Source organism: Hemicordylus capensis, chromosome 2, assembly GCF_027244095.1.
Source record: "Hemicordylus capensis ecotype Gifberg chromosome 2, rHemCap1.1.pri, whole genome shotgun sequence".
In the NCBI taxonomy this organism is placed as follows: Eukaryota; Metazoa; Chordata; class Lepidosauria; order Squamata; family Cordylidae; genus Hemicordylus; species Hemicordylus capensis.
In genome coordinates, this window is record NC_069658.1 from 67,048,707 (window position 1) to 67,074,933 (window position 26,227).

General features: G+C 43.4%; 1 protein-coding gene across 4 annotated transcripts in view; it reads right to left on the reverse strand.

The window, feature by feature from the left end:
- The window catches only part of ST8SIA4 (ST8 alpha-N-acetyl-neuraminide alpha-2,8-sialyltransferase 4), a 128,724-nt gene that overhangs the window by 54,126 nt on the left and 48,371 nt on the right, over window positions 1-26,227 (reverse strand). For all 4 annotated transcript variants that reach the window (XM_053301162.1, XM_053301161.1, XM_053301163.1 and 1 more), the window contains one exon: window positions 22,250-22,543. In XM_053301162.1, coding sequence (XP_053157137.1) covers window positions 22,250-22,543 — 294 coding nt within the window. The remainder of the gene's footprint in view (window positions 1-22,249; window positions 22,544-26,227) is intronic.

Genomic DNA, 26,227 nt, shown 5'->3' on the forward strand with positions numbered 1-26,227 from the left:
GCTATTAGAAAGAATGTACAAAAATGCTGTGTAATTGTCCAAATAACAGTTCTTTAAAAAAATCCTCCCCCAAAATCTATAATATATTGCAATTTATTACAAAGCAAGAGTTACAAGGAACTACATATATTTGGTTGAAGAAGAGCTAACTGGATATATACTATTGATCGTTCTGACCACAGAGAACATAACTTAAAGCTAAACAAAGAGGTCACCTAAATTACCCTTGCTCTAAAATGTGGCTAATGTGGGCATACTATTTAAATAATATGTGCATACTTTGAATTGCCAATGGATTTCTAAATAGTGGTTTTTACTAATTTCTATTTAACAGGGCAGGAAAACTACAAAGTGAAATTCCTTTTTCAGATAGCAGATTTAGCTTTGTTTAAATATCATAAAACAGTATATAAATATCAAGGATTTTAAAAATGGCTTTCCTGAAATATTTCAACAACATGTGTCTATGATGCATAGTACACAGAGCAGCTGTTCAAATTCTAGCACACTGATCTAAGTAAACGGTCCTATAGTTATCAATAAGATTAATTTCATGAGAGAATAGCAGATTAGGGAGTGATAGATGAAATCCATCCATCTTGATTCAGAATGGGATGGGTTTTTCCAAGTCTTGGGGGAAAGCTCAAGCTTTTTCTGAAACTTCTGCAAAAAATCCCAGGGGCATGTCCTCCATAATTTCCAGCCCTCTCATCTGCTACTTTTGTTTCTCCAATATTTCCCCAAGACAACTAAGCTGTAAGGGGTGGCAAGACAGATAAGAAGAACAGGTTAATCACCTGTAATTTTGTTTCTTCTAGTGGTTATCTATACTTTTACACCAGTGGGCTATGCGCCTGCGCAGAGACCTTGTCAGAACCTAACAAGCTCAATTCTCCTGCTTTGGAGAGGGAACCCCACCCCCAGCCGCTATATGCAGCTGCGCCACTCTTCATCCCATCAGTCACAGAGTCCACCTTCAGAAGATCCTGCGGGGAGGATGGGAGGATGTGTAAAAGTACAGATGACCACTAGAAGTGTTGGAAGGAAAGGACTTTGCGCTGTCTCTTTGCCTCAGACAGTGGAGGACAGACTAGTAAGTCAGAGGGCTAGAAGGTCAAAGACATTTGGTCATCACTTCCTGCTGCTCTGATGCTATCCCTTTGAAATTCAACTTGCTAATCTTAGGGGATTCAACTTCCTTCCTCCTTCTCTCTCTTCCTACCTGGCTGTTGACCTTGCAACATGACAAGTCTCTTGCCCTGCACCATATGTGCAGAGAAGATGGTGAATCCATCTGCATCCATTTAGATAGATAGATTAGAGATCCTAAATCCTCACTTTCCTATCTAGAATGGAGTTCCTTAATAAATGCCTTTTATATTGATTTGAAACTAGCAATTGGCTCCAAGTTACTTTACTCTTAGCACACATGCATGCATAACTAAATCCGCTGTGTTTGTGCCTCTGTGCACTCTGCTATATTGAAAAAGGGATTCTCTCACCACAGAGAATTTCCAACAGGTTATGGGCCCCAGCCAGTTATGGGAGCAGTATTTTGAGCTGCGTGTGCTGCAACTAGATAGTTAGGTTTGTTCCAGGAGATCCATTGAGATCTAGCGTGGACACTTTGAATTGCTAATCTACAGCAACTGCCTTTTGGAGCCGGTGAGCATGGCTGCATACCTGGAGGGAAAACTCAGGCTTACCATCCTGGAAGCGGATAATTACTTGGAATGGAAGACTCGACTGAAGATTGCACTGAAAGCAGAGGGACTCCACCAAGTTACTCAGGGAGACCCCCCGCCAGATGGAACCTCGGATGCTGAGAAAAAGGAGAAGGAACTCTGGCTACTTAAGGACCGAAAATCACAAGCGATGATTGCAGCTTCCGTGAGTAAAACTTTCCTTTATGCTATTTGTGATCTTGGAACCTCAAAGGAGATGCTAAACAAGCTAGATTCTATGCATATGAGGAAAGGATGGGCATACACGTTTAATTTACGCCGAAAATTGCAAGATCTCCAATATAAAGATGGGGACTGTTTCTCTACTTTTATTGGGACTTTGGAAGATTTCTTTTTTCAATTTAGACAAGCAGGAGAGGAATTTACAGAGAGTCAAAAGCTGGAGACTCTGTTCTTGAGCTTGCCTGCTTCCTATAGCACTATAATTGGGCAATTGGAAACCCACACCAATCTAAACTTTGAAAAGGCTGTAGAAACATTGTCTTCGGAGGCTAACCGAAGAAACCTTTTAAACTCACGCTATGAAAGTGAACTGGCTAGCAACTTTGCTCTTAAAGCAACAATTGATCATTCCAGACGTAACCCGAGATGGGGAGGGAATGCTGGAGGAAATGCTGCAAGAGGGAACCGCATGGGCACCTCACATTTGCATACAAAGAGAGCAGATTACACCAGAGAAACTCAGCCCAGAGAGAGAGGTCACATGACCGCCAGTGCTGAAATGAGGTCAGCTGGAAACAAAGCCTTCAGGTGTTTCCTATGTAACGAATTTGGCCACCGGGTGGCGCATTGTCCCAAGAATCAGACCAGGAGGTCTGGGAATATCAGTCAAACAAAGGAGAATGAAAATAGAGATTCCAAGTATACAGACAGACATTTCAACAAGAACTATAGTGTTAATTTAATGAAAAATAATGAAAAGCTGATTTTAGATTCTGGGTCATCTGTCCATATTTCTAAAAATCTAAGTTTCTATACTGAACTGTTTGATATTCCTGAAGAGACCGTTTATTTGGGCAATAATACTACAATTAAAGCAAAGAAAAAGGGCGAAGGAATTTTATATTGCAAATTGCTGGATGGATCTGTTAAACCATTTTTTCTGAGAGATGTTTTGTATATCCCTGAATTCTCAAGCTCCTTGATTTCAATATCCAAGCTAGAGCAACAAGGCTGTGAATTGTATATTAAAAATGGACAATGTGTTGTTACCCAGAATGGAAAAGTTTGCCTTGTGGGCTCGGAATTTCAAGGTCTTTATCATGTGGAAGAGCAATTTACAGACAGAGAAAGACCAGCCCAGTCCAGACCTGAGGCATGCCAGCCTAATGTAATGAACCTAGCCAAGTTGTGTCAGCATGGAAACTGCTTACAATTATGGCACAGAAGACTAGGACACAGAAGTTTTGAATCAATTCAAAACATGAAGGAACAGGGATTAGCTAATGGCATTGATTTTGTACCATGTGACACTGTAACTAACTGTGTTTCTTGTCTCGAGTTCAAAGCAGTAAACAAGCCATTCCCAAAGCAGAGTGAAAGGAAGACGAAAGGACCCTTGGATCTGATCCACAGTGACATATCTGGACCACTACCAGCAACCATAGGTAATCATAAATATTTTCTAACTATAACAGATGATTTCTCAAGATACACGTGTGTTTATTTACTGAAGGAAAAATCAGAGATGCTGGAGAAATTAAAACAATATGTGGCGATGGCAAGCAACAAATTTGGCTGGAAGCCAAAGATCCTGTGCACAGACAATGGAGGAGAATACATGTCCAATGCTACACAGCAGTTCTTGAGAGAACATGGAATTGTGCATCAAACTACGGTGCCTTACTGCCCGCCCCAAAATGGAATCGCAGAAAGAATGAACAGAACTCTACTGGACATGGTAAGATGCATGCTTGCTGACGCACACCTCCCACAGAAATTCTGGGGAGAAGGCATCATGACTGCTACATACATACACAACAGAATGAACACAAAACCTATTGAAACAACACCTTATGAACTTTGGCATGGTCATAAGCCGTCCCTGACGCACCTGCGTGTCTTTGGAAGCACGGCTTACTCATACATCCCAAAGGAAAAAAGGACTAAGTTAGGGCCTAGGGCCACAAAAGGGATTTTTGTAGGCTACGCAGCACAATCCAAAGCCTACAGAATTCTGGATCCTGACACCAACAGGATAACCATAAGCAGAGCAGTGTGTTTTGAAGAGGATGAAAGAGCTACACCTTCAGAGGGGGCCTACACTGAAGCAAGCAACCAGACCAAGCACCCTGATGACTGGATTATGCTTCCTGATCTCAGAGGAACTGAGGAGGAGGAGGAGACAGCAGATCCAGATCCAACCACACTTGACACAGAGACCCCCAGCGATCCACCAGACGCACCTGAGGTGATAGAAGGGAGCACAGAGGGTGAGGTGAGGCGATCAACGCGCTCAAACAGAGGTGTTCCAGCTCCGAGGCTGTCCTACCTCGCAAGAACAGCGGAACAACCAGAACCTTCATCATGGGAGGAAATATCCCAGCTACCACAACCAGAAGCCCAGAAGTGGAAACAGGCTGCAATTGAAGAGCTTGAGGCTCTACAGAAAAACAAAACCTGGACTCTTACTAAGTTACCACAAGGAAGAAAAGTTATTGGCTGCAAATGGGTTTTCAAACTCAAACATGATGCTGATGGTGAGATTCAGCGCTACAAAGCCAGATTAGTAGCAAAAGGATATTCACAAAAATATGGAGAAGATTATGATGAAACCTTTGCACCAGTGGTTAAACATACCACAGTAAGGACTCTGTTAAGTATTGCTGCTAGCAAAGGAATGCATGTTGAGCACCTAGACGTGAAAACTGCATTCTTGCATGGTGAACTGGAAGAGGACATTTACATGCAACAACCACCAGGTTTCTTACAGGAAGGCAAAGAGGACTATGTATGCAAACTGCAAAAGAGCATTTATGGTTTAAAACAAGCTGCCAGAGCATGGAATATAAAACTGAATGATATGCTGCTTCAAGCAGACTTCAAAAGAAGTGAAGCTGATCCCTGCCTGTACACGAGATGCAGAGATGGGAAATGGACTTACATTTTGGCGTATGTTGATGATTTGATTTTTGCCTATGAAAATCCAGATGACAGCAAGGAAATAATGGATCATCTGAACAAAGAAGTGGAAGTCAAGCAACTTGGCAACATTGCACACTACTTGGGCATTCAAGTACAAAGAGAGAAAGATGGAAGTTTCCTGATCAACCAAGAACAGAAAATTAAAGACTTGATAAACTTGCTCAGACTGGAAAATGCAAATCCTACACCAACTCCAATGGAAGTGAACTACATAAAGCAAGAAGATCAAACTGAGCCACTATCTGACAACCATAGATATCGTGAAGCATTGGGTAAGCTTTTATACATTAGTACACTCACTAGGCCAGATATTAGTACAGCAGTTGGTTTACTTTGTAGAAAGACTGCATCACCAACAGTCAAGGACTGGAATGCAATGAAAAGACTTGTTAGGTACCTAAAGGGTACTGCACACTTTAAGCTCAAGCTGCCAGCTAATAGTGAACCAAAACTAGAAGCATACGTAGATGCAGACTGGGGTGGAGATATAACAGACAGGAAATCCACCAGTGGTCACATAATTTTCTATGGAGATGGAGCGATAAGCTGGTCAAGCAGAAAACAAGACATAGTAGCATCATCAACCACTGAAGCGGAATATGTATCAGCTGCACAGGGCTGTCACGAGATACAATGGCTGTGTCAACTACTGAAGGACCTAGGTACAGATGTACCACAGCCCATACCAGTGTATGAAGACAACCAAAGCTGCATTCAACTCTCCAAACAAGAAGATGTAAAGAGGAGTACCAGACATATTGATGTGAAGTACCATGTAGTGAGAAGTCTGCAGAAAGATGGACTAATCAAGTTGCTCTACTGCCCGACAAATGAAATGCTCGCAGACTTACTCACTAAGCCACTACCAAGACCCTGCTTTGAAAAGCTGAGAGAGAAAATGAATATTGTGAACTGAGTCACGAGACAACGAGAGGGGGTGTTGGAAGGAAAGGACTTTGCGCTGTCTCTTTGCCTCAGACAGTGGAGGACAGACTAGTAAGTCAGAGGGCTAGAAGGTCAAAGACATTTGGTCATCACTTCCTGCTGCTCTGATGCTATCCCTTTGAAATGTAGATTGCTAATCTTAGGGGATTCAACTTCCTTCCTCCTTCTCTCTCTTCCTACCTGGCTGTTGACCTTGCAACATGACAAGTCTCTTGCCCTGCACCATATGTGCAGAGAAGATGGTGAATCCATCTGCATCCATTTAGATAGATAGATTAGAGATCCTAAATCCTCACTTTCCTATCTAGAATGGAGTTCCTTAATAAATGCCTTTTATATTGATTTGAAACTAGCAATTGGCTCCAAGTTACTTTACTCTTAGCACACATGCATGCATAACTAAATCCGCTGTGTTTGTGCCTCTGTGCACTCTGCTATATTGAAAAAGGGATTCTCTCACCACAGAGAATTTCCAACAAGAAGAACCAAAGTTACAGGTGAGTAACCTGTTGTTCTTCAACATGGTCTCTGTCTTTGACACCAATGGGAGCATAACAAGCTAGCACCCAAGAAGGAGGGAAGACAACAAAGCAATATGCAATCAACCAGAATTATTTATTTCAGAAACAAGTACATCAACTGAAAATAGACTGCAAGGACAACTGCAGCCAAATGTACCTTAAGGGATGACAGCTTGAGGCCAGATTCCTTAAGTGACAGCAAGTAATTACAAACTTCTTGTACAGATGTTATACACATCAAACCCATGCAGGCTAGCAAAAGAACTGAAATAAGTCCACTTATGATCATCGTAAGTGGACTCAGTCATCCCACCCCTTATTCCATAGTCGTGGAGGCATCTCTGCAAAAGACCAGGGGACACAGTCAGTCCGCTCCAGGTGACAAGGAGGGCAGAATGTTGGACTCCTTCGGGAGAAGGCTCTATTCAGCCTCTACTCTTCACTTAAGGGTGGCTAATTACCAGGCATATAATGCCAGATATAACTTCCTGCGGGAGAAAATAGAGCTTTTTCTGAATCTAGTACCACAGGATAAACGTGACCCTGCCAAGGCATTCCTGCAGGAAGTGATACAAGTTGCCAAGCAAGAACTATACTCAGCCAGACATTCGGTAGAGTGCGCAGCCAAAGTGATGGCCACATTAGTGGCCCTCAGACAAAATTGCTGGCTGCATTCTTCTGGACTTACGAGGCATGCGCTAGGGTGGAAGATCTCCCCTTAGAGGGCTCTAGCCTGTTTGCAGAGCGGACTGATTACATGCTTCAGAGAGTCCAGAAGCTACAGAGCACAGCAAGGTCCATGTCTAATTCCTCTCCAGCTTCTAAACAACAAAAGACTGCACAATGGTTGCTTTATCAGCAGAAGGCTACTCCACAGCAACGATCCTCATCGAATCAACCATTTCATGACAAGTTCCAATCCAGATACAAATCAAACCCTCAACCTGGCAAACAGTCCTTTCAGAAGCAGCGGCCTAGTCCCTTTCCAAAGAAGCTATGACTTGGAGATTTCTGGACTCGCCTGGCCCTGTTTTTGGAAAAATAGACCATGGACCAGTGGGTCCTCACAATTGTCCGTTTGGGCTACGCCCTTGAGTTCTGCAGTACACCCATATCCAGGGTCGTGACGTCTCAGTACACTCTGGAGTTAGACGAGGTTTCCGCTCTTCTGTCCAAGGATGCTATAGAGAAGGTTGTCAATCCGGAGAGTCCAGGGTTCCATTCCCCACACTTCACTGTGCTGAAACCTGATGGACGCCGGTAACCTATTTTAGATCTCAGGGCTCTGAACTGACATCTAGTGTACAAACGATTCCAAATGCTGTCGGTACTGACCATCATGACCATCCTAGAAAACGACATGTGGATGGTGTCACTGGACTTAAAAGACACATGTTACCATGTGTCTATTTGCCCTCAGCATCGGTGCTTTCTGCGTTTTCAAACGGGGGGACCCCCTACAAGTTCAAAGCCCAGCTGTTTGGGCTCACAACGGCTCCCATGATATTTACAAAGTGTCTAGCCCCAGTGGTGGCTTTCCTGCAAGAACAGGCCTACAAGTGCTGCCATACTTGAATGATTGACTGATTCTGGCAGACTCGAGGCGGGCAGTTCTGGACGCCCTTGAGATAGTTGTAGATACCCTGCAAGGTTTGGGTTTTCAGATCAACTTCACGAAATCCCAACTGATACTGACGCACAGAATCCAATTCATTGGGTTGATCTTCAACACAACCTTGGAGATGATCTTTCTGCCTGAGGCCCACGTCCGTACCCTATCGAGGCTGGCCACAGCGTTCCAGGCCAGAGGTCCCCAGACTATGCATTCGGTGCAGTGCTTGTTGGGACACATGGCAGCCACTACTTACATGCTCCCTCGGATGTGTCTTTGGATGCAGATAATCCAACATTGGTTCTTGGATGTATTTGACCCACTTTGAGATCCAGTGTGTTTGGAACTAACTCCCCCTCGATGGGTCTGAGAATCCACAGCCTGGTGGGCTGAGAGTCGTCATCTGACCGTTGGCGCCAAATACTATATGAAGGTGCTATCGCATCCAAAGGAGAACGATGCTCCAAACCATGGTACTGATCAGTATATAAAGGATCACGGCAGTCCCAGTCTCAGTCCTGTCTGTAGGCAGAGGATCGGTCTTCTGAACCCCAATGAGAGTTGCGATCCCTAGGAGAGAGATGCTCTTGGAGCTGATAAGTTGGCGAGCGACGCTGAGGCAACCACAACACATCTTCAGTGGGCTTGTCCAGTTAGTAGGCCTCTTCTCCCAACGAGATGCAGCCAGGTCTGTCATTAGCTACCGACTGTTCTCTATGCGGGTGTGCCTGCTCAGGTTCCAGTGACTCTCCAGTCAACGGTGAATCCAATCTAGGCTTTTTGGCCACCAGGCCCACGGATGCAGATGCCAACATGATCTTCTTTTAATTCAGGATCGGGGGCAGGTGTTGTCCCGCCGGCAAGTCCTGAGGCAACTTAGGCTTCTTCTTTTTCTTCGATTTTGACACTGATGGAGCCGTAGCAGGACCAGGTTCAGCTGGTAGAGGGCATTGGGGCATGTCCTCTGAATGCACCAAAGTGCTTGAACCCGAAGGACCAACGATGGGGGGAGTCGATGCCGGTATCGAGGTCGGAGTATCGACATCCACAGAAGCGAGGATGGTCAGGCTGTACCAACAAAGTCTCTTTAACTGTGTGTTTCAGCAATAATGCCTCCGACGAATGGAGAGTCAGTTCCCATAGGGCTGCGCACAAGCGGGCAGCCCTATTCTTGCAAGCCTGTCTCGTGAACCTCTGACAGTGAGAACAGGTATCGACAAATGGGATTCCTCCAAACAAAGAAGACACTCAATATGAGTATCAGTGGAAGGGATCTTAGATCCACAGTGGACACATTTTTTAAAGTTCATCATGCCAGGCATAAACGCCGTAGGCCGGCCGGCCACCATGCTCCATCCCCACCAGGATTGGAGCTCAAAGGGGGAGAAACCCATAAAAAATTAAAACGCCAAGAGAAAAATGCTACTACGTTGAGAAATTAAAGTAAAAAGAGAGAAAGAAAGCAGGGAAAAACAACAAGGGGATAGCTACTGACCCTACTCGTTGCTGAGCTGCAGACTCCACGATTTTGACTGAAGCGTGGACTGAGGGGGTGAGGCCACATATAGCCGCATATAGCGGCTGGGGGCGGGGTTCCTGCCCCAAAGCAGGAGAATTGAGCTTGTTCTGTTCTGATGAGGTCTCTGTGCAGGCGCAATAGCCCATTGGTGTAAAAGACAGAGACCACATCGAAGAAAAAAGGCAATTGAAGGGTTTGCAAAAGCCAAATACTCTTTACAATCAAGGTTTCTGAGCACGTTCAGCATCTATAATGCCTACAAAAATATGGGAATCGTAGGGGTGTGTGTGTGTGTGTGTCATATAATCAATAAGTCAGAAGGAATAAAAATCTACAGTTCACAGATATGCTCCCTGAAAGATAGATCGACAGCACTCCAATATTTAATGCCTCATCTCTTATCACATTGCCATCATTGCCATGTCCTTTTGCTCTAGGTAACCTCCCAAGTATTACTTCAATATTTGTGTCCTTGAAACCCTTCCCTCAGCAGTCAAACCAGAAATTACGATTCTAAATAAAAATGTGGGCCAGCCCCCTCCACCATAATCGCACTCTGGCAAGTTCCCTAGCAGGCATAAACAGAAAAGTAGTTTGTCCCAATCTAGCCGAGAGAAAATAGCTTTAAGAGAAAACCAGGACGGTTCAGATGGCTTATTGGAGAGAACAGAAATTCTGGCCTCAACTGCCAGCAGCATATGAGCATTGCCCTTGGTCCATTCCTAAAGCAGTCCCCCTCAAAGAAGCGACTTGCCAGCAGTAATCCACCTCTGACAGCCTCTACAAATTTATAAACCCTGGGGCTATTCACACAGTCTGTAAAAATCGGACTAAGGGAGCCTAGCCTGATTTTTGCAGCCTGTGAGAACCACTGGGCTCGGCTGTGAGCCCAGTGGTTCCTAAGTGGGTCACCCGCTTCTGTAGCCCTGTGCTTAAACCGGGTTTGCGGAGTGAGCGCTCCGCAAACCCAGTTTTAGCATTCGTGAGTTGCTGCGGCATGACTACTCACGAGTAGACCCCCGTAGGAGAGGCAAAAAGCTCGGACAGGGCATGCTGGAGCTTCTGGGGGCAGATTGGCCCCCACTCCCCTCAACACCCACCGGCTCCATTAAGGAGCTAGCAGGCGTGTGGGCGGCTGCTTCGGCCGCCCAGAGCAGTCTGCTGCTTGTGTGCGGGGAGAGCGGGCTAAGCTCTCCCCAGGCAGGTTTCTGTGATCGTGAGACCCGCCTCCCTGGCTAGGAAATGTCCCTTTTCCTCTTGACCCATCTAAGAGAGGCAATAGATTAGGTCACATCTCCCCAGACAACCGAGTGTTGGACTAGGACCAAGGAGATCTGAGTTCAAATCCCCATTCAGCCATGAAACTCACTGGGTGACTCTGGGCCAGTCATGTATCTCTCAGTCTAACCTACCTCACAGGGTTGTTGTGAGGGTTCCTTGGAGGAAGAGCAGGATATAAATGTAAAATAACAACAACTGTCTACACCTCTCTATAAACACCCTTTTCACTTTGAAGACATCAATATTTACAAATAGTGCAAACATGTAACTTCCCTCAGGAGACGGGCACTCTAGGTGCCCATCTCCGTGACAGTGTGAGCTGCAAGCAGACCCCGGGAGCTGGGTTAAGGGTGTGTTTGCGCCCTTAACTTTGGCTAAGAGCTGGGCTTTGGCACTTGGTTTAGCACCTCAGCACCATCGGGTTCCGTGCAGATCCCGGCAGTTCTCACGGGCAGCCAAGATCCTGAGGGAATCCCCTAGTGCACTGCGCTTGGCACATGGTGCACTGTGGGATTCGTGGAGGCTGGGACAATGAGTTCTGGCCTCTGTTTATCCATGCTGCGCATGGCAGTGCTGGTCATGTGGGTGCACAGCTTGCGTACTGCTGGGGCTTGGAATGGTTCTCTGAGGGAAGTTAGGTTGAACCTTGCCTTCCCCCAACCATGTGCATAGACATGTTAATAGTCCAATTATCTAATCTGTCAAGTATCTGAAGGCTGCTTCTGTGCCACAATACTCTGGAGGGGCAGCACCAAGACATTCTGAAAATAACACTGGAACAAAGTGATGCCTTAATTCAATATGTAGCCCATGAAGTATTACTGTTTTTCTCTCCTCCCCCCCCCCCTTTGTACAAAGGTGCCATTGTCTACAAAATCATTCACTCATTTTCAAGATAAAGCTCTCTAAAGTAGTAGTAATTTAGTTCAGCCATATCAAAGAGCTCTAGACAGAAGCAGATGCAAAATAATCTGAGACAAAGGTTTCCTGGGTTGCCAAAAATACATTTTTATGCTTTGACTGTATAACATTGCTAGCCCTAGCTGTATTTTCTATAAAAAATGGATTGGGGCCTATGATCAGCAGGAGGATTTGAACATTACTACAGCATAAATAATAAACCATCCAATTGTGCATGTTCATGCAGTTTTTAAAGTTGGAACTTCAAATAATAAAATGTTATACAGAGGCTGGCTGAACAATTAATTTCATTCTGTTCAGCATATCTATGAAGCAGTTGAATTCTTCAGAAGGTAACACAGAGTGTGTGAGAAAGAGACACAAAGGGGCACTTAGCTATTCAAGATCAACATTTCTTTCCTCTAAAACAGTTTAATGGACTCACTTAGGCTATTAAACATAACATTGTGCTGTTTATGTGTCCCTCACTCAGATTATATTCATTTGAGTTCAGGTTGCTACTTGAGGAGATGTTGCTAATGATGTGCTTCTGGTAGAGCTTCATAAAAATCTCCTGTAGTCTTTTTAAAAAATATGACACTGGATTCATTTCAATGCATTAAAAAGCATCATAAGAACCTCTGTGTCTTTGCTGACTAGCAGTCATCATTAAAGTCTAAAAAAACCATTAATAAATGGAAGCTTTATGCAAACATTCATATTTTAAATAAAACACAAGATAGTGTATGGTTGCTAACGTGAATCAAAGTGAGAGCCAAACAACATGTTACATTTATTGTGGTATTTGAGTTCTCACACTCAGCTATTTTTCTAAATAGGAGCCACAGGGGCCCCAATCCAGATAGGGGCTGCGAGGAGAAGAGAAACTTTAACCCTTCATTCCACACCATTGTCCCTGTAGAGAAATGGGGTGTAAACTCTGTTCCTTAAAACCACCACACTTCTTTCCCCATTTACCCCTTTCAACTTGAGCCTGATTCAGACATTATGCTCTATGAGTGTACAGATATCTGTACACTCATAAACTTGTTTGCGTGAATGACTGCACCTGTGTTCATTTTTTGGATACAGGTCCATCAAATGAATGGTACACATAGGAAGTACTTCTGTACCTGCGTTCAACATAACATGTGAATAACTACCTGGGTATAAATCTGTACCCGTGTACACTGTAAGCCCATCCACACATTATGTTCAAGATTTGCACAATGAGTAGAAGTACATTTCCTTTCTGTACCATGCATTTGAAGGGCCTGTATCCAGGTTCACTTTTAAAATGAAAACAGGTATAGTCATCCTTGCAAACACATGTATGAGCGTACAGACACCTGTATACTCATACAGTACAGTGTCTGAATTGGGCTTGTACCTTTGTTGTATGAGTGCTGATAAGAACACATAAGCCTAAAACTAGGAGAATTGGTAGGATCCCAGAGTGGGAATCAACCTCCTCTAGTCTCCCCACCCATGAGTGCCCAGAGAACAATGGGTCTGAGTGATAAGCCTAGAGGAGAGAGCCTGTCATAGCTGCTATCAGAGCCAGAGGGGGTGGGAGAGTTCACTGAGGTGAATCTTTGACTGTAGGTGATTCATAGTAGGCTGCCACCACCCACTATATGTTGATATGGGAAAACTCACTCTCCATATAACATTTCTGGGGGTGGGTAAAGTAGCAAAACCCTCCCTAGATGGGGCTGAGCATTCCTAGGCCTCCAGAGGTATATGACTCTAAGGCAGACCCAAAATGAGGAATAGCACACTTCACCAACAAGTGTTTATTGTCAGATTAAAAGAAAAACAAGAGTATGCAATAAGAACAATTGTCTCTTCATAATAGCAATAGCAATAGCACTTACATTTATATACCGCTCTATAGCTGGAAGCTCTCTAAGCGGTTTACAATGATTTAGCATATTGCCCCCCAACATTCTGGGTACTCATTTTACCGACCTCGGAAGGATGGAAGGCTGAGTCAACCTTGAGCCCCTGGTCAGGATCGAACATGTAACCTTCTGGTTACAGGGCGGCAGTTTTATCACTGTGCTACCAGGGGCGCAATGATAAATCACCACCATAAAGCAGATTGTAGGGGAGAGAGAGAGAGAGAGAGAGAGAGAGAGAGAGAGAGAGGTTCTCTCTTCAATCAGGACACTTAGATTCAAGCAACACAATAAAGAAAAATAACATAGCTCACACGTCTGACTGTACTGGTCCCTATCGTATTACGCACAGGCAGGGATCTTCCTGCTGTCTCTAGCCTCCCAGCTGTGGCCTCCCAATTCCCCAGTAGGGGTGTGCATGGACCGGTCCGGGGCCATGCAAAAGGCCTCTGGACCGGTCCGGAATTCGACCGGTCCGGTGTGTGTGTGTGTGTCTTTAAGTGCAGGGGTGGGTAGTATTCCCCCTCCCCGCCACTGGACTTTTCTAAAGCGTTCTTGGGGCGGCAGAGTTCCTCCCTGCTGCCCCTGCATTGTCTTCCTTCTAACAAGCTGGAAAAGTTGGCACCGTCGACGGGCGCATGCGTGGCGCCAGCTTGTTCAGCTTGTTAGAAAGAAGACAATGACGGTGGCAGGGAGGAACTCTGCCGCCCCAAGAATGCTTTAGAAAAGTCCAGTGGCGGGGGGCAGGGGAAGAACGGCAGGGGGGGTAAGTACTACCCCCCCGCCCTTAAAGACACACTCCCCCCATTGCCGGACCACGCCTCCGTGGTTCCGTGCACATCCCTATTCCCCAGCAGCTTCTCAGCCATCTGCTTCCTCAGGGCACTTTTGGGACAGAACTAACAAACAGACCAACACTTTCTCTTCTGCTGGTGGCTATGAGTGTAAATTCATGCCCGCTCCTCTGGATTGGTCCTTTTGTTTTGATATTCCTGGGCTTTCTCCCTTATTAGGAAAGGCCCACCCTCCCAGCAGTTGCTCTGAGGCTGAATCCTCCTCCAAATCCTCCCCATCACTACAACTCCTCAGAGCACTTAGTCACCAACAACTCACTTCTATGCAACTGAAACAATTTTTACTGAGAAAGCAGAAAAATGGGATTAATTTTTGAGAGGAAAAGTAAAAGCATGGAAAAATAAAATTGTTTCACCCAACTCTGGGTAGTGTAATTCTAGATCAGGGCTGCTCAGCTTTGGTCCTCCAGTATTTTTGGACTACAGTTCCCATAATCCCCAGCCACAGTGGACAATAGCCAGGGATTACAGGAGTTGTAGGCCAACATCTACAGGAGGGACAAAGTTGAGCAGCCCTGTTCTAGACTAAAGGCTTACACAGCTTTTCTTCTAAGAATTTCTGCATCAGGGACAGATCCATAAGAACCTCTTCCTTCCTTCCAGGGTCAGGACTAACTTAAACAGAGAGTGGAGGTTACTTAGCAGACCAGCCTCCACTCCCTGCTCCCCACCCCCACTCCAGTTTTTGCTGGTTTTCAATCACTAATGTAACCAAATTACTCAGGACAGAGGAGCTTGCTGCAACAACCATTCCTTTTTTAAAATCTCGGATGAGGTATCCAACCCTGTGACAAATTATAATGTATAAAGTGTTCCTAAAAAAAGTCAAATTTACCTTCTGATTTATTTTTTATATATGAGGTAATCTTAGCCATTGAAGCATATTCCCAAAGTTTAATATGCCACTGCTCTAATGTTGGTAACAAATGAGTTTTCCAATAAGAAGCATAAAGAATTCTAGCAGCAGTTATCAGGTATAAGAACAACTACGTATACTCGGCAGGTATATAAGGCTTATTAATATTTAACATAAAAATCTCTGGAGAAAAATGAAAATCTATTTTTAACATTTGTTGCATCTTACTGTAGATTAACTTCCAAAATTTCTGAGCTTTAGTGCATGTCCACCACATGTGATGAAAGGTTCCCGGCTGATTCTTACATTTCCGGGATACTTATTGTCTATCTTCGAAATCATCATTGGAATAATGTACCAACGGAAATACATTTTGTACCAATTTTCTAACTATTTGCTGTAAATTTAATGTTCTATTTGCTGTAAATCTAATGTACTATTTGCTGTAAATTTAATGTTCACTTTCCATTGATATTCCCATTGTTACATAGCAATTGTTTTGTTCATATTCTTCACCATCAACAATTCTTTTGTGCAATGGAGTTTCTTGGAGGGGGGTGGAAATCAACCCTTTAATGGCTTATTTTAACTATTTATCAACTTTATTTGATTTATATATTGCTCTTCCAAAAATGGCTCAGAAAACTAGAAAACTCTAGTGGGGAAGCTTTATGCAGCACAGATGCATCTTCCTGGTGCATTCATTAGTCAGGGTGTCAGCTAGTAATTTCAGCATGGCTACCATCAAAGCGATTCTGACCTTGCCTAGGGTATCTCGTTCTCCTGCCCCAGAACATGCAATGCTATTTTGGAGTTGGGGGATGGTGTTCTGGGATTGATAGTGTGAGGTCTTTATACATAATAGCTCTTTGGGTAGCTTCTAGTCCCTTGCAAATCTATATCCTTCTCATCAATGATGCACACGATTTCCTCTTTGTGTCTGATACAATCACTGATAATGGGTGTATCCAAAAGAGAACATTATTAGATGCTATTTCACAATTAGAATATTACATGGAACCAAGAAGACAAGGATTGTATCCGACCTCTGAAAAGTATAAGCATGCATATGTATTCAGTACTTGGTTTGGGCCCCTTTTGCAGCAATTACTGCCTCAATGTGGCATGGCATGGATGCTATCAGCCTGTGGCACTGATGAGGTGTTATGGAAGACCAGGATGCTTCATTAGCGGCCTTCAGCAATTCTGCATTGTTTGGTCTCATGTCTCTCATCCTTCTCTTGGCAATGCCCCATAAGATTCTCTATGGGGTCAGGTCAGGCGAGTTTGCTGGCCAATCAAGCACAGTACACTGTATACTTTTAGGAGGTCTTATATTGTTCTATTCTACAATCCTTGTCTTCTTGGTTCCGTGTAATATTCTAATTTTCTGGGATTGTGGATTTGGGGTTTTCATGAGCTGTACACCATGATCATCACAATTATAACAAATTAAGGCTTGACTTATCTCGCTTTGCATGTAATGCGTCTGTCTCATATATCAGTTTCACCTTTTAATTTGCATTACTGAAATTAATGGACTTTTGCACAATATTCTAATTTTCCAAGTTTCACCTGTAGTATGGACCTCAAACTTACACACACACCATCACCATGGGATAAAGTAAAAAATTAAGTATTTATCTGAACTTGGCATTTTCCTGGCTGTCCAGTTTTAAAGCCACATTCTCTGTGGAGCAGACTGGGTGGTAAGAGTGATACCATATTCAAATCATAAGAATATAGAAGAGTCTTTCTTTATTAGGCCCAAGGCTTACACAGTGCAACACTCTGTTTCCCATAATGGCCCACCAGATGCCTTGGAAGTCAGGAGATGATGGCATGCTCTGAACACAGAGGTAGCCTACATTCATGTTCAGAGGCAGGTAGGACTAGTAGTAACTGATAAGACTTATCCCCAATGAATTTCTCCAACAAACATTGTACACTCCTAGTCATTTGTTTCTTTGTCCCCATGGTGGGGAAGAAGTTCAGGAAAACCCAATATTCGTACTGGGTTGAAGGTGTTCCCCAGAATCTAATACTTAACTGGTCTCTTATATGTGGCAAAGTTAGATTTAAATATTCTTTAAAGGTATAAAAACTTGATACATTTTGTACTCTCAAGCCATTACTGAAGATTGCTACCAGTAGTTATGCAGATCAACTATGGAGATTACATTTGTATTTAAAGTTTCAAAGAACAAGCCTATAATGGGGGAAGAGGATAGCTATTTTTATTATTGTAAGTACAATTGCTTTAAAAACATTAAATCCATACATTTATCACCACTGCATAATGTCCCATGCAATTTTCTCCTTTGAAACTTAACTCTTAAGAAGTATCTAGTTAGCACTATTTGACATTGTACTCAACACAAAACAAGCACGCACAAAAATGTAGTGAAAAACAATTTTTAGAAATCACTATGTCAAGGAAACTCCCTCTAAAAGCCATGTCCACAGATTGTTATTTCCCTGTCCCTAGTGTCAGTCAACCTCCGATTTTCTCAACCAGAACCACCAAATGGTACTCTCAGTTTGACATGTCACTTCATTCTTTTTCCAGTGTACCATGTGAGAAAGATCATGAGCCCTTTCTCACGATCCTGTGAGCGGGCTTGAGGGCGAGTGGTACAGAAGGCTGAACTGACTGATGAGATTCTCCATGGTTTCTGGCAGGAGTTTTCCCCAGCCCTATTGGAGATGTCAAGGATTGAACCTGGGACCTCCTGCATGCAAAGCAGATGATCTATGGCCCCATCTTATGTTATATGATCCTTCTGTGTCCCCTTGCATTTTCTGGTTTTGTATCTTCTCAGGGAAGCCAAGTTTTGCTGACCAAAGTGAGGATGCTAAGAGGGAAACAACATGGTCCCTCTACAAGTGACTGAGTGGAGCAACATTTCTTTTCTATGACAATGGCAAAACTGGGACAAGGCTAAACATTCACAAACTATAGGCGGGAAATGTCCAAGGCTTTTTAAAATGGAGCCTTGAATTCCAAAAGGGAGAGACTGCAGCTCAATGGTAGAATATATGCTTTGCAATCAAAAGGTCCCAGGTTCAGTCCCTGGCAACTTCAGATAGGGCTGAGAAAAACCACTGCCTGAAAACCCATGGAGCTGCTGCCAGTGAGTGTAGACAAAACTGACTAGTATAGACCAATGTTCTGATTCAGTATAAGGCAGTTTCGTCATATATAAGTGATCTAATAATGCCATTGGACCTACAGTAGTATGCTTGCTTTTTGTTTTCTGTAAAAGCATAAATTGGGAGCCCCAATCCAGACTGGGACCATGTTGTACGTCAGGAGCTTTAACTCTACACCAGTGTCCCCTCTAATAGGGATTCCCAGATGCTGATGACTACAACTCCCATAATCTCCAGCCAAAGGCCACTGCAGCTGGAGATGCTGGGAGTTGTAGTGAACAACATCTGGGAATCCCTGTTAGAGGAAACAGTGCTCTACACCCTTTGCACTGTGGTCCTGAGCTGAATTGGGTCCCCTGTGTGTGCTGTTTGTCCTAGAAAAAGAACTTCCATTAGCTCCAAAGAAATCTTAGACCCATAAAGGCCATTGAAAGAGTTGAAAATGTTAGCTCATGGAGATACTATTGTCTGCCATGGGAAAGGAGTTCAAGTTTTTAATGCTATGCTCTTTATAATATACTAATTTGACATACATCTAATGCAAATAGTCAACACTTATTCTGACATTAGAAGGTGACTGAACTTTTTAAAAAATTTACATTTTATATCCCGCTCTTCCTCCAAGGAGCCCAGAGCGGTGTACTACATACTTGAGTTTCTTTTTCACAACAACCCTGTGAAGTAGGTTAGGCTGAGAGAGAAGTGACTGGCCCAGAGGCACCCAGCAAGTCTCATGGCTGAATGGGGATTTGAACTCGGGTCTCCCCAGTCCTAGTCCAGCACTCTAACCACTACACCATGCTGGTTCTATCCCTAATTTCAAAAGGAAAGGATTTTTTGTGGTAATAGTAAGTAGGGGGGTGCAAACTGGCTCGACTTCAACCATTTGGCTCGAGGAGGTTCGGTTTGAGTCAAAACGGGCCACATTCGGCTCAAAGATCACTGGTAAAGGGGAGTCAGATAAGGATTCCCCTTTATCAGTAAAGAAGGGGATCAAGTGACCTAAAGAAAAAGAGTTGGTACAGGATTGAAGTAAAGATCTACCTTCAAATTTGCCACTGGCAGCAGCTGTGACAGTCTCAGGGGGAGGGGCAGCGGGGACTCCCCCCTCCTCGCTGTAGTGGACAGACCCAGTTGGGGCTCGGTTCAGGCATCCACGTGTGTGCAGCAGCAAAAAAGTGGCCTCTGCACATGTGTGAAGGCCAATCTTTTTGCTACTGTGCATGCACAGAGGCAAAAACCAGGCCTGCCCGCTCCAGTGGGGGTGGAAGGGGAGTCCCCACCACCACTACTGGCTAATTGAAGTTAAATTTTTTTCTTCCCTCTCACCCCAATTCCTTTTCTTTAGGCTCCCTGATTCCGCCCCCCCCGGCCCTTTCCCTGGTACTGGTAAAGGGGAAGCCTTACCAGATTCACCTTTACAAGTATGCCCTCAAAGCTGTCCGAACTGGGCTTGAATTCAAGCTGGCCTGATTCAGGTGTTCACAAAACCGGACCGGACCTGGTTCAAATCCAGTTTGACTCAAATCAACCCAGATTTTCCAGTTTTGTGCACACTCCTAATAGTAAGCTAGAGAAACTAATGGAAAAGCCATGGGAGGGGAAACACTCTGCTGTAAAGGTTAAAAGTACCTTTAGTTTCTATCTAGATATTTTTCAAAATTATTTACAACATTGTGCCGAATTTTAGAATGTGATTGCTCTATTTGTACAATAGCCTTAAAACCTTGAAAATGCTATTGTCTTTCAAACACATAATACCTGGATATAGAGAGCCCTTTCTCATGATCCATGAGAAAAGGCTTGAAGGGGCAGGGGAGGAAGCCTCCAAAAGCTTTTACCTTCCCTGCAGATGATCCTTGTTGTTGGTCTGGGCATGAGGATCGCACAGCCAGACGTGCAGCTGCCTCCTCAAGCAGCATGGAGGGTCGTGGGCAGGGACGTGTCGTGCTGGCCCCTAGAACTCCAATAATGCACCATGCGAGTGCATGGTGCATTATGAGTATTCCCCCCGACACTAGCTGGGATCCCCACAGTCTCCCAGCACTGGCAGACAATTAAAAAAAAAACAGGGCTAAGGGTAGCTCCCTTCACTCCATTTAAGAGTGTGGCCAGCTTGACAGTTTTGCTGCCAAGGCACCACTGGGATCTGACAAAATCCCGCTGGTTCTCATGTGCGGGCAAGACGAGGCTTGGCTTCCTTAGCCTGGCTTTGCCTGTGCATAAGAACAGCTTCAGAGAGAGCATATTACAGTAGCAGGAAGAATACTTGCTAAATGAACAAAATCCCAGCTTTCTGGTCAAGGTTTTTTTTTTTTAAAAAAGTTATTAATTCATCAATCAATACAGTTTTTTCTGATGGGATCTTAAGTGAATCATTATTGGTTCAACACCATTTAATATTTCCATTAATTAAAAAGATATTAAATAGTTTACAACTTGCATAGGGCACAAATACTGTCAGTGTTAAATATGAAAATATAGTTTATAGAGCATCTTTTATCCCTCGGGGAACAAGTCCCATTTAATGAACAAGCATTTCCCAACTGTTTAATCAACTCAGCGAATTCTAGCAATTAAACCTTTTAGAACACCAATATTCATTAACTAGGTGGGAAAGCATACAGCATAGGAATGCAATGGAGGATTACAGCCTGGACAGGACTGCCTCCAGAAGGACAATATATCATAACAAACAATTCAACTGGTATGACAAAATGACTAGAGGTGAACCTTGTCACATGAGGCCCCAACAACCATGATTTCATGTATCCACAGTTGGGCAAAGGGTTAAATTTTGCATATCCATGGTTTCAGTGGCTCGAAATTACCTCCAAGGTAATTTCTGGCCACCATTTTGCTGAAAGAAGCCATTTTGTAAAATATATTTCCCTGTGATTTTTCATGAAAAATTATTGAAATTTGGGGTTTCGGGTGGGGGGCATTGCTGGACAGATGGAAACCCACAGAGCATGGCACAGCACTTTATTCCTCTTTCTTCTTCCATTTTTAGATATCTTTTGCCCTTTTTGTTTTTACCCTGGGGAAACTAACCTCCCAATTCCTATTGCCTCAAGGTCTTGTTATCCTTGGTTCCATTATCCACAGTTGTAGCCCAAAACAGAACCTCCGCAGATGAGGTCCACCTGTAATGTGATTCTCAATGCCTAAATCGAGGGATTATGGAAATAGGGGATGGATTTTACACCTGACTAAGAAATCAGGCACATTCACTATTAGAATAGAGCCTTTGGACTGGTGTCCATGTTTTCTAAACTGACATGGAAACATAGGGAGGTCTCAAAAAAGAGGTATAAGAATGTTTAGGAGGGAACATTCACTAGAGGTATTTGATGTCTCATTGTTAAATTTGTCAGATCAAAGTTTGCTCAATTGGCGAGAGATATAATGTGGATATTAAAGGCCTGTTTCATCACCAAGAGGAAAATAAATATACAAAAATATACACCTGAAGAACAGGACTAAAACTTTCAAAACAGAACTAAGACAGATTGTTTCTTATTCAAGTCATTAGTTTTTGAATAATTTAGATGGTTTCTAAGGATTCCTCAGAAAGATCCAAGTCCTTTTGTTCACAATAGGAGGGGGAAAGGTCACAAAATTAAATCATTCTCAATATTTGTCTTTGAAAGGACTAAATGAGTGGGAAACATTTTCTACCAAACAAATGCGACTTTATCAAAAGTATAATCCATTATGGCTAGAATAGTATAAAGAGCTATTCCTTCTGTCTAGTGGAAATTTTAGTTATGAGTTCTATTGTGCCAAGGACAGACCAGTCTTTTCCAGACACTTACCCTCTGACAGCATGAATAAGTCTCAGTGATGGATAGGCAGTTCGCACTTTCAATTTATTCTTAAGGATTAATGTATTAACCCACTCCACATGCTTCTCTCCGCCTTTGACCATGAAAGCAGGGATCCAAAGGACACTGTCATTCAGCATGGATAGTCTATGCACAAATTTTTCTCTGTCACTCTCATTCCGAAAGCCTCCAAATGCTCTTTGTACAACTGATGGGTTCATGGTAATAAAATCTGATTTAGTTCCCACATCTGCAGCAAACTCCACCACGGGAGCTAGATTGCACCTGAAGAGGAAGAGATTAATGCAAAAATAAAAATAAATATGAAACATTAACTTAGGTAAAAGGGTGTGCATGAAACAAAGGCTGAACGTGAACATGCAAGGCGTTTTCAAAGCAGGTGAACAAAAATACTACTGACATCCCACATGGTTAACATTGTGCATTACTGAGCACAGACCCTCCTAATAACCTAAAAAATATTGGGTGTAATCCAGAAGCATCTTAAATCCCACTGAGCTCAACAGGACCTAAACACTTACTGTGCATTTAAGTCACAGCAAAATCGACTTAACATTGAATAGATCACTGACCTTAAGTGTCATGTGAATGAACAGAATTGAATTCCTAAAGATACATTCATAATCAGAGTGTACGATACTACACAGTGCTCTTGATAGTAACATAGTGCTGATTCACACAAGGATTTTGGTAGTTATTTGTGATCAGGATGTACTATAATTCTAACTCAGTTCTGTACACTGATCATTTTAGATAGATAGATAGATAGATAGATAGATAGATAGATAGATAGATAGATAGATAGATAGATAGATAGATAGAAAAACACCACCTGACTCCAAAGGCTCTAGGCGGTTCACAACCATAAATACAATAAAGACACAATAAAACAAACTATTAAAACGACGAGTTAAAAATATTCAAAGGTTACTAAAAGCCAGGCTAAAAAAAATAGTGTTTTAAGGGCTCTTTTGAAGGCTGGTAAAGATGTAAAGCCATGGATATCTATAGGGAGTGCATTCTACAGGCCAGGAGCAACTACAGAGGATTGGAGCTCCATACACGAAAAAGATTTCCATTACCCTCTATGGGGGAGAAGTACCAGCCACTAGTGACAGGTCCCTCTACATGATGAATGTGAACTATTCTTTGTATGCTTACTCAGAGCTTCACCAACGCACTACCATATTCTTCATAAATTTCTGTTGGAGTAGAAATTAATCACCTTTAACCATAATTTTACTAGATTTGAACTCAGTCAATAATGGAGTGCCTTATCCCACATGAATAATGAAGGGGCTGGTTCAAATGAACAGCACCTGCTGCACACAATAATGTTGGGACCACAGCAAGAACACGTTCACCCTGACGCCTCTAAAGAAGGTGCCAACGTATTCTCAGCTCACCCTTTAATCACATGTGGGGTGTGTTCATCGGAATCTCCCCTCCACATGTGCCACAAAAGGGCATGTTCTCACTGTGGCCCCAACAGTAATTGCGTACAGCAGCCACTGTTTGTTTGAACTGCCCCAAAATCTTCTCCGAAGACAAACATATTTGGGTAGTTGGCTGTTACCAGGATGTACATGCAAATATGCTGTCATGAGTACCACTTCATGAAGTGGCCACAAAGGTGCCACTTCAGGATTGCTATCTCAAATAGTAATGCAACACTGTGCCTACATAATTTAATGTAAAATAAATGTGCACATTCCATCTACTGTTATCCTCAGTGTTGTGCACTGGTTGTGACTGTGATTGAAAGAATCCAATCCAATGAAACAACGGTCCAATAAAAAGGACAATTTTTATTGTTGTGCTGCATCTTATCCATTTGTATCAATGAGAGCTTGTGGGGTTTACCTGAATTCAAGGAGCAGACTTCATTCTAGTTGGAATTTGACTGCCTTCTGGGCAGCACTGTGGCAGCACTTTAAAATGTCACCCTTTCCCCGCAGAAATCCACAGTGCCCTAGGGAATGAAGCAATGTTACAACATTGTATCCTTTCCCCAGAGTCTTCCTGGGGGAAAAGGTTCTTCTGAGAAGAACTAATCTGCCTACTTTCCTTTTCTACAATCTTTTGATAATTACTATCTTCAAAAGTTAACACACTTCAACCTTAAACGTTCACATGTCTGCCTTCTTGAATTATGGTGGATGACATCATCACAAACTATGCCATTGAGGTGTCTCTATGTGTCACTCACTACAACTGTACAAATTTGGTTCAAATTAGGCAGTCCACAGGGTTGCCCACTTGTGCCTCAACCATTTACACACCCACCATCATGAATCAGGGTGGATGACATCCTCACAAACTACGCCACTTGCACCACAAATGTTTATGCATCCACCATCTTGAATTGGGGTGGATTCATCATCATGAGCTATGCTGTTGAGGTATCCCTATGTGTCCCTACAGTTGTACCCAATTTGCTTCATATCAATCCAGGCATTATGAAGTTGATAACTGGGGGACACGCGGACATACACACACTGCCGGGTGATCTCATAAGTTTACTTTCCTTAAGGAAAGTAGGGTAAAAATTGCAACTTCCTGTAACTATAGAGAGGGTGGTCTTATAATGCCCCAGTGAAATGGGTACTGCCCTAGTGAAATGATGGTACACTGGGACAATGCTTCCTTTCCCAAGACATTATGGGGAGATTGCCAGGGGACTGGAAGGCAACATTTTAAAGCACCATTGAAGGGACTTCCCAGAAAGCAGCTGATTTGCAATAAGACGATAATAGGAAGTCAGCTTCTTGAATTCAGGTAATCCTCCACCCCCACTCTGATGCATCAAACCAATTCACTGTATCTACCATTCAATGCATGCAACCTTGGGCACTGGCAACACAATGCAAATTAACTGTTATCATATCAGAACTGATACCAATACTGATAATTTGCTCAGTGCACTGCCCTACTGCTATTCACTTCATTATTTCCCACACTCTATCTCAGTTGATAATGAAGCAAAATATTCATTACATTAGCTTTTAGACAAGTTTCAGATAAGGGTAGACAGCTGCAAATGGCAGCTAGATTTCAGTATAGTGCTGTGAACAATTAGAAATGTGTTCGAGGCAGTTGCTGAAGGATTACATAGGTTACATTGGAAGCTGCCTTATTCAGAGTCAGGCCATTGGTCCATCTAGCTCAGTATTGTCTACACTGACTAGCAATGGCACTCCAGGGTTTAAGACAGAAGTCTTTCCCTCTCCTAACTGGAGATGCCAGGGAGTGAACCTGGGATCTTCTACATGCAAAGCAGATGCTCTTCCACTGAGCTATAGTCCTGCCTCTGAACTACACGCCCATGTCACTGCCACTGGAGAACCCATGCATACCATGACCAGCCAGAAAGCTAGGGTCCACAGTTTGCACATAGATCTCTGGCAGTCGGCAGTGGTGCAGACTAATGCACCAGACTGGTGCTAGCTGCTAAAGCCCTGTGTGTGGAACCAACCCTCCTGCCTACTTGTTTATTAGAAATGTAAGAGCAACCCTGATGGATCAGACCAAAGGTCCATCTAGACCACAGTGGCCAACCAAATGCTTCTGAGAAGCCTGAAAGGAGGACATCTGGGCAAGCAGCCCTCTCCTTCTGTTGCTCCCCAACAACTGAAGGGGGCTTGAGGGGGAAAGCTCCACTGGAGCATGAAGGTCAGCATGCATGGGAGCTATATCTCTCAGGTGCTAAGTGAGGTCTCTAACATTCCTGGTGCCTTGTGTTGCTTGATTTGGGATGGGGGTGGTTCCTTCTTCTCTAGAATCATAGTCCTCCATCTTTTCCTCCATACTATTATTTTTGACAAGTCCTTTTGCTGGAACACCTTCACATTCACACGAGCAGAATACCACAATGAAGGATGTTCAATGTTGTCAGGTAGGGGAGCAGTGCAGTCTGAAGTAATCAACAACTCTGAACTGTGAGGAACA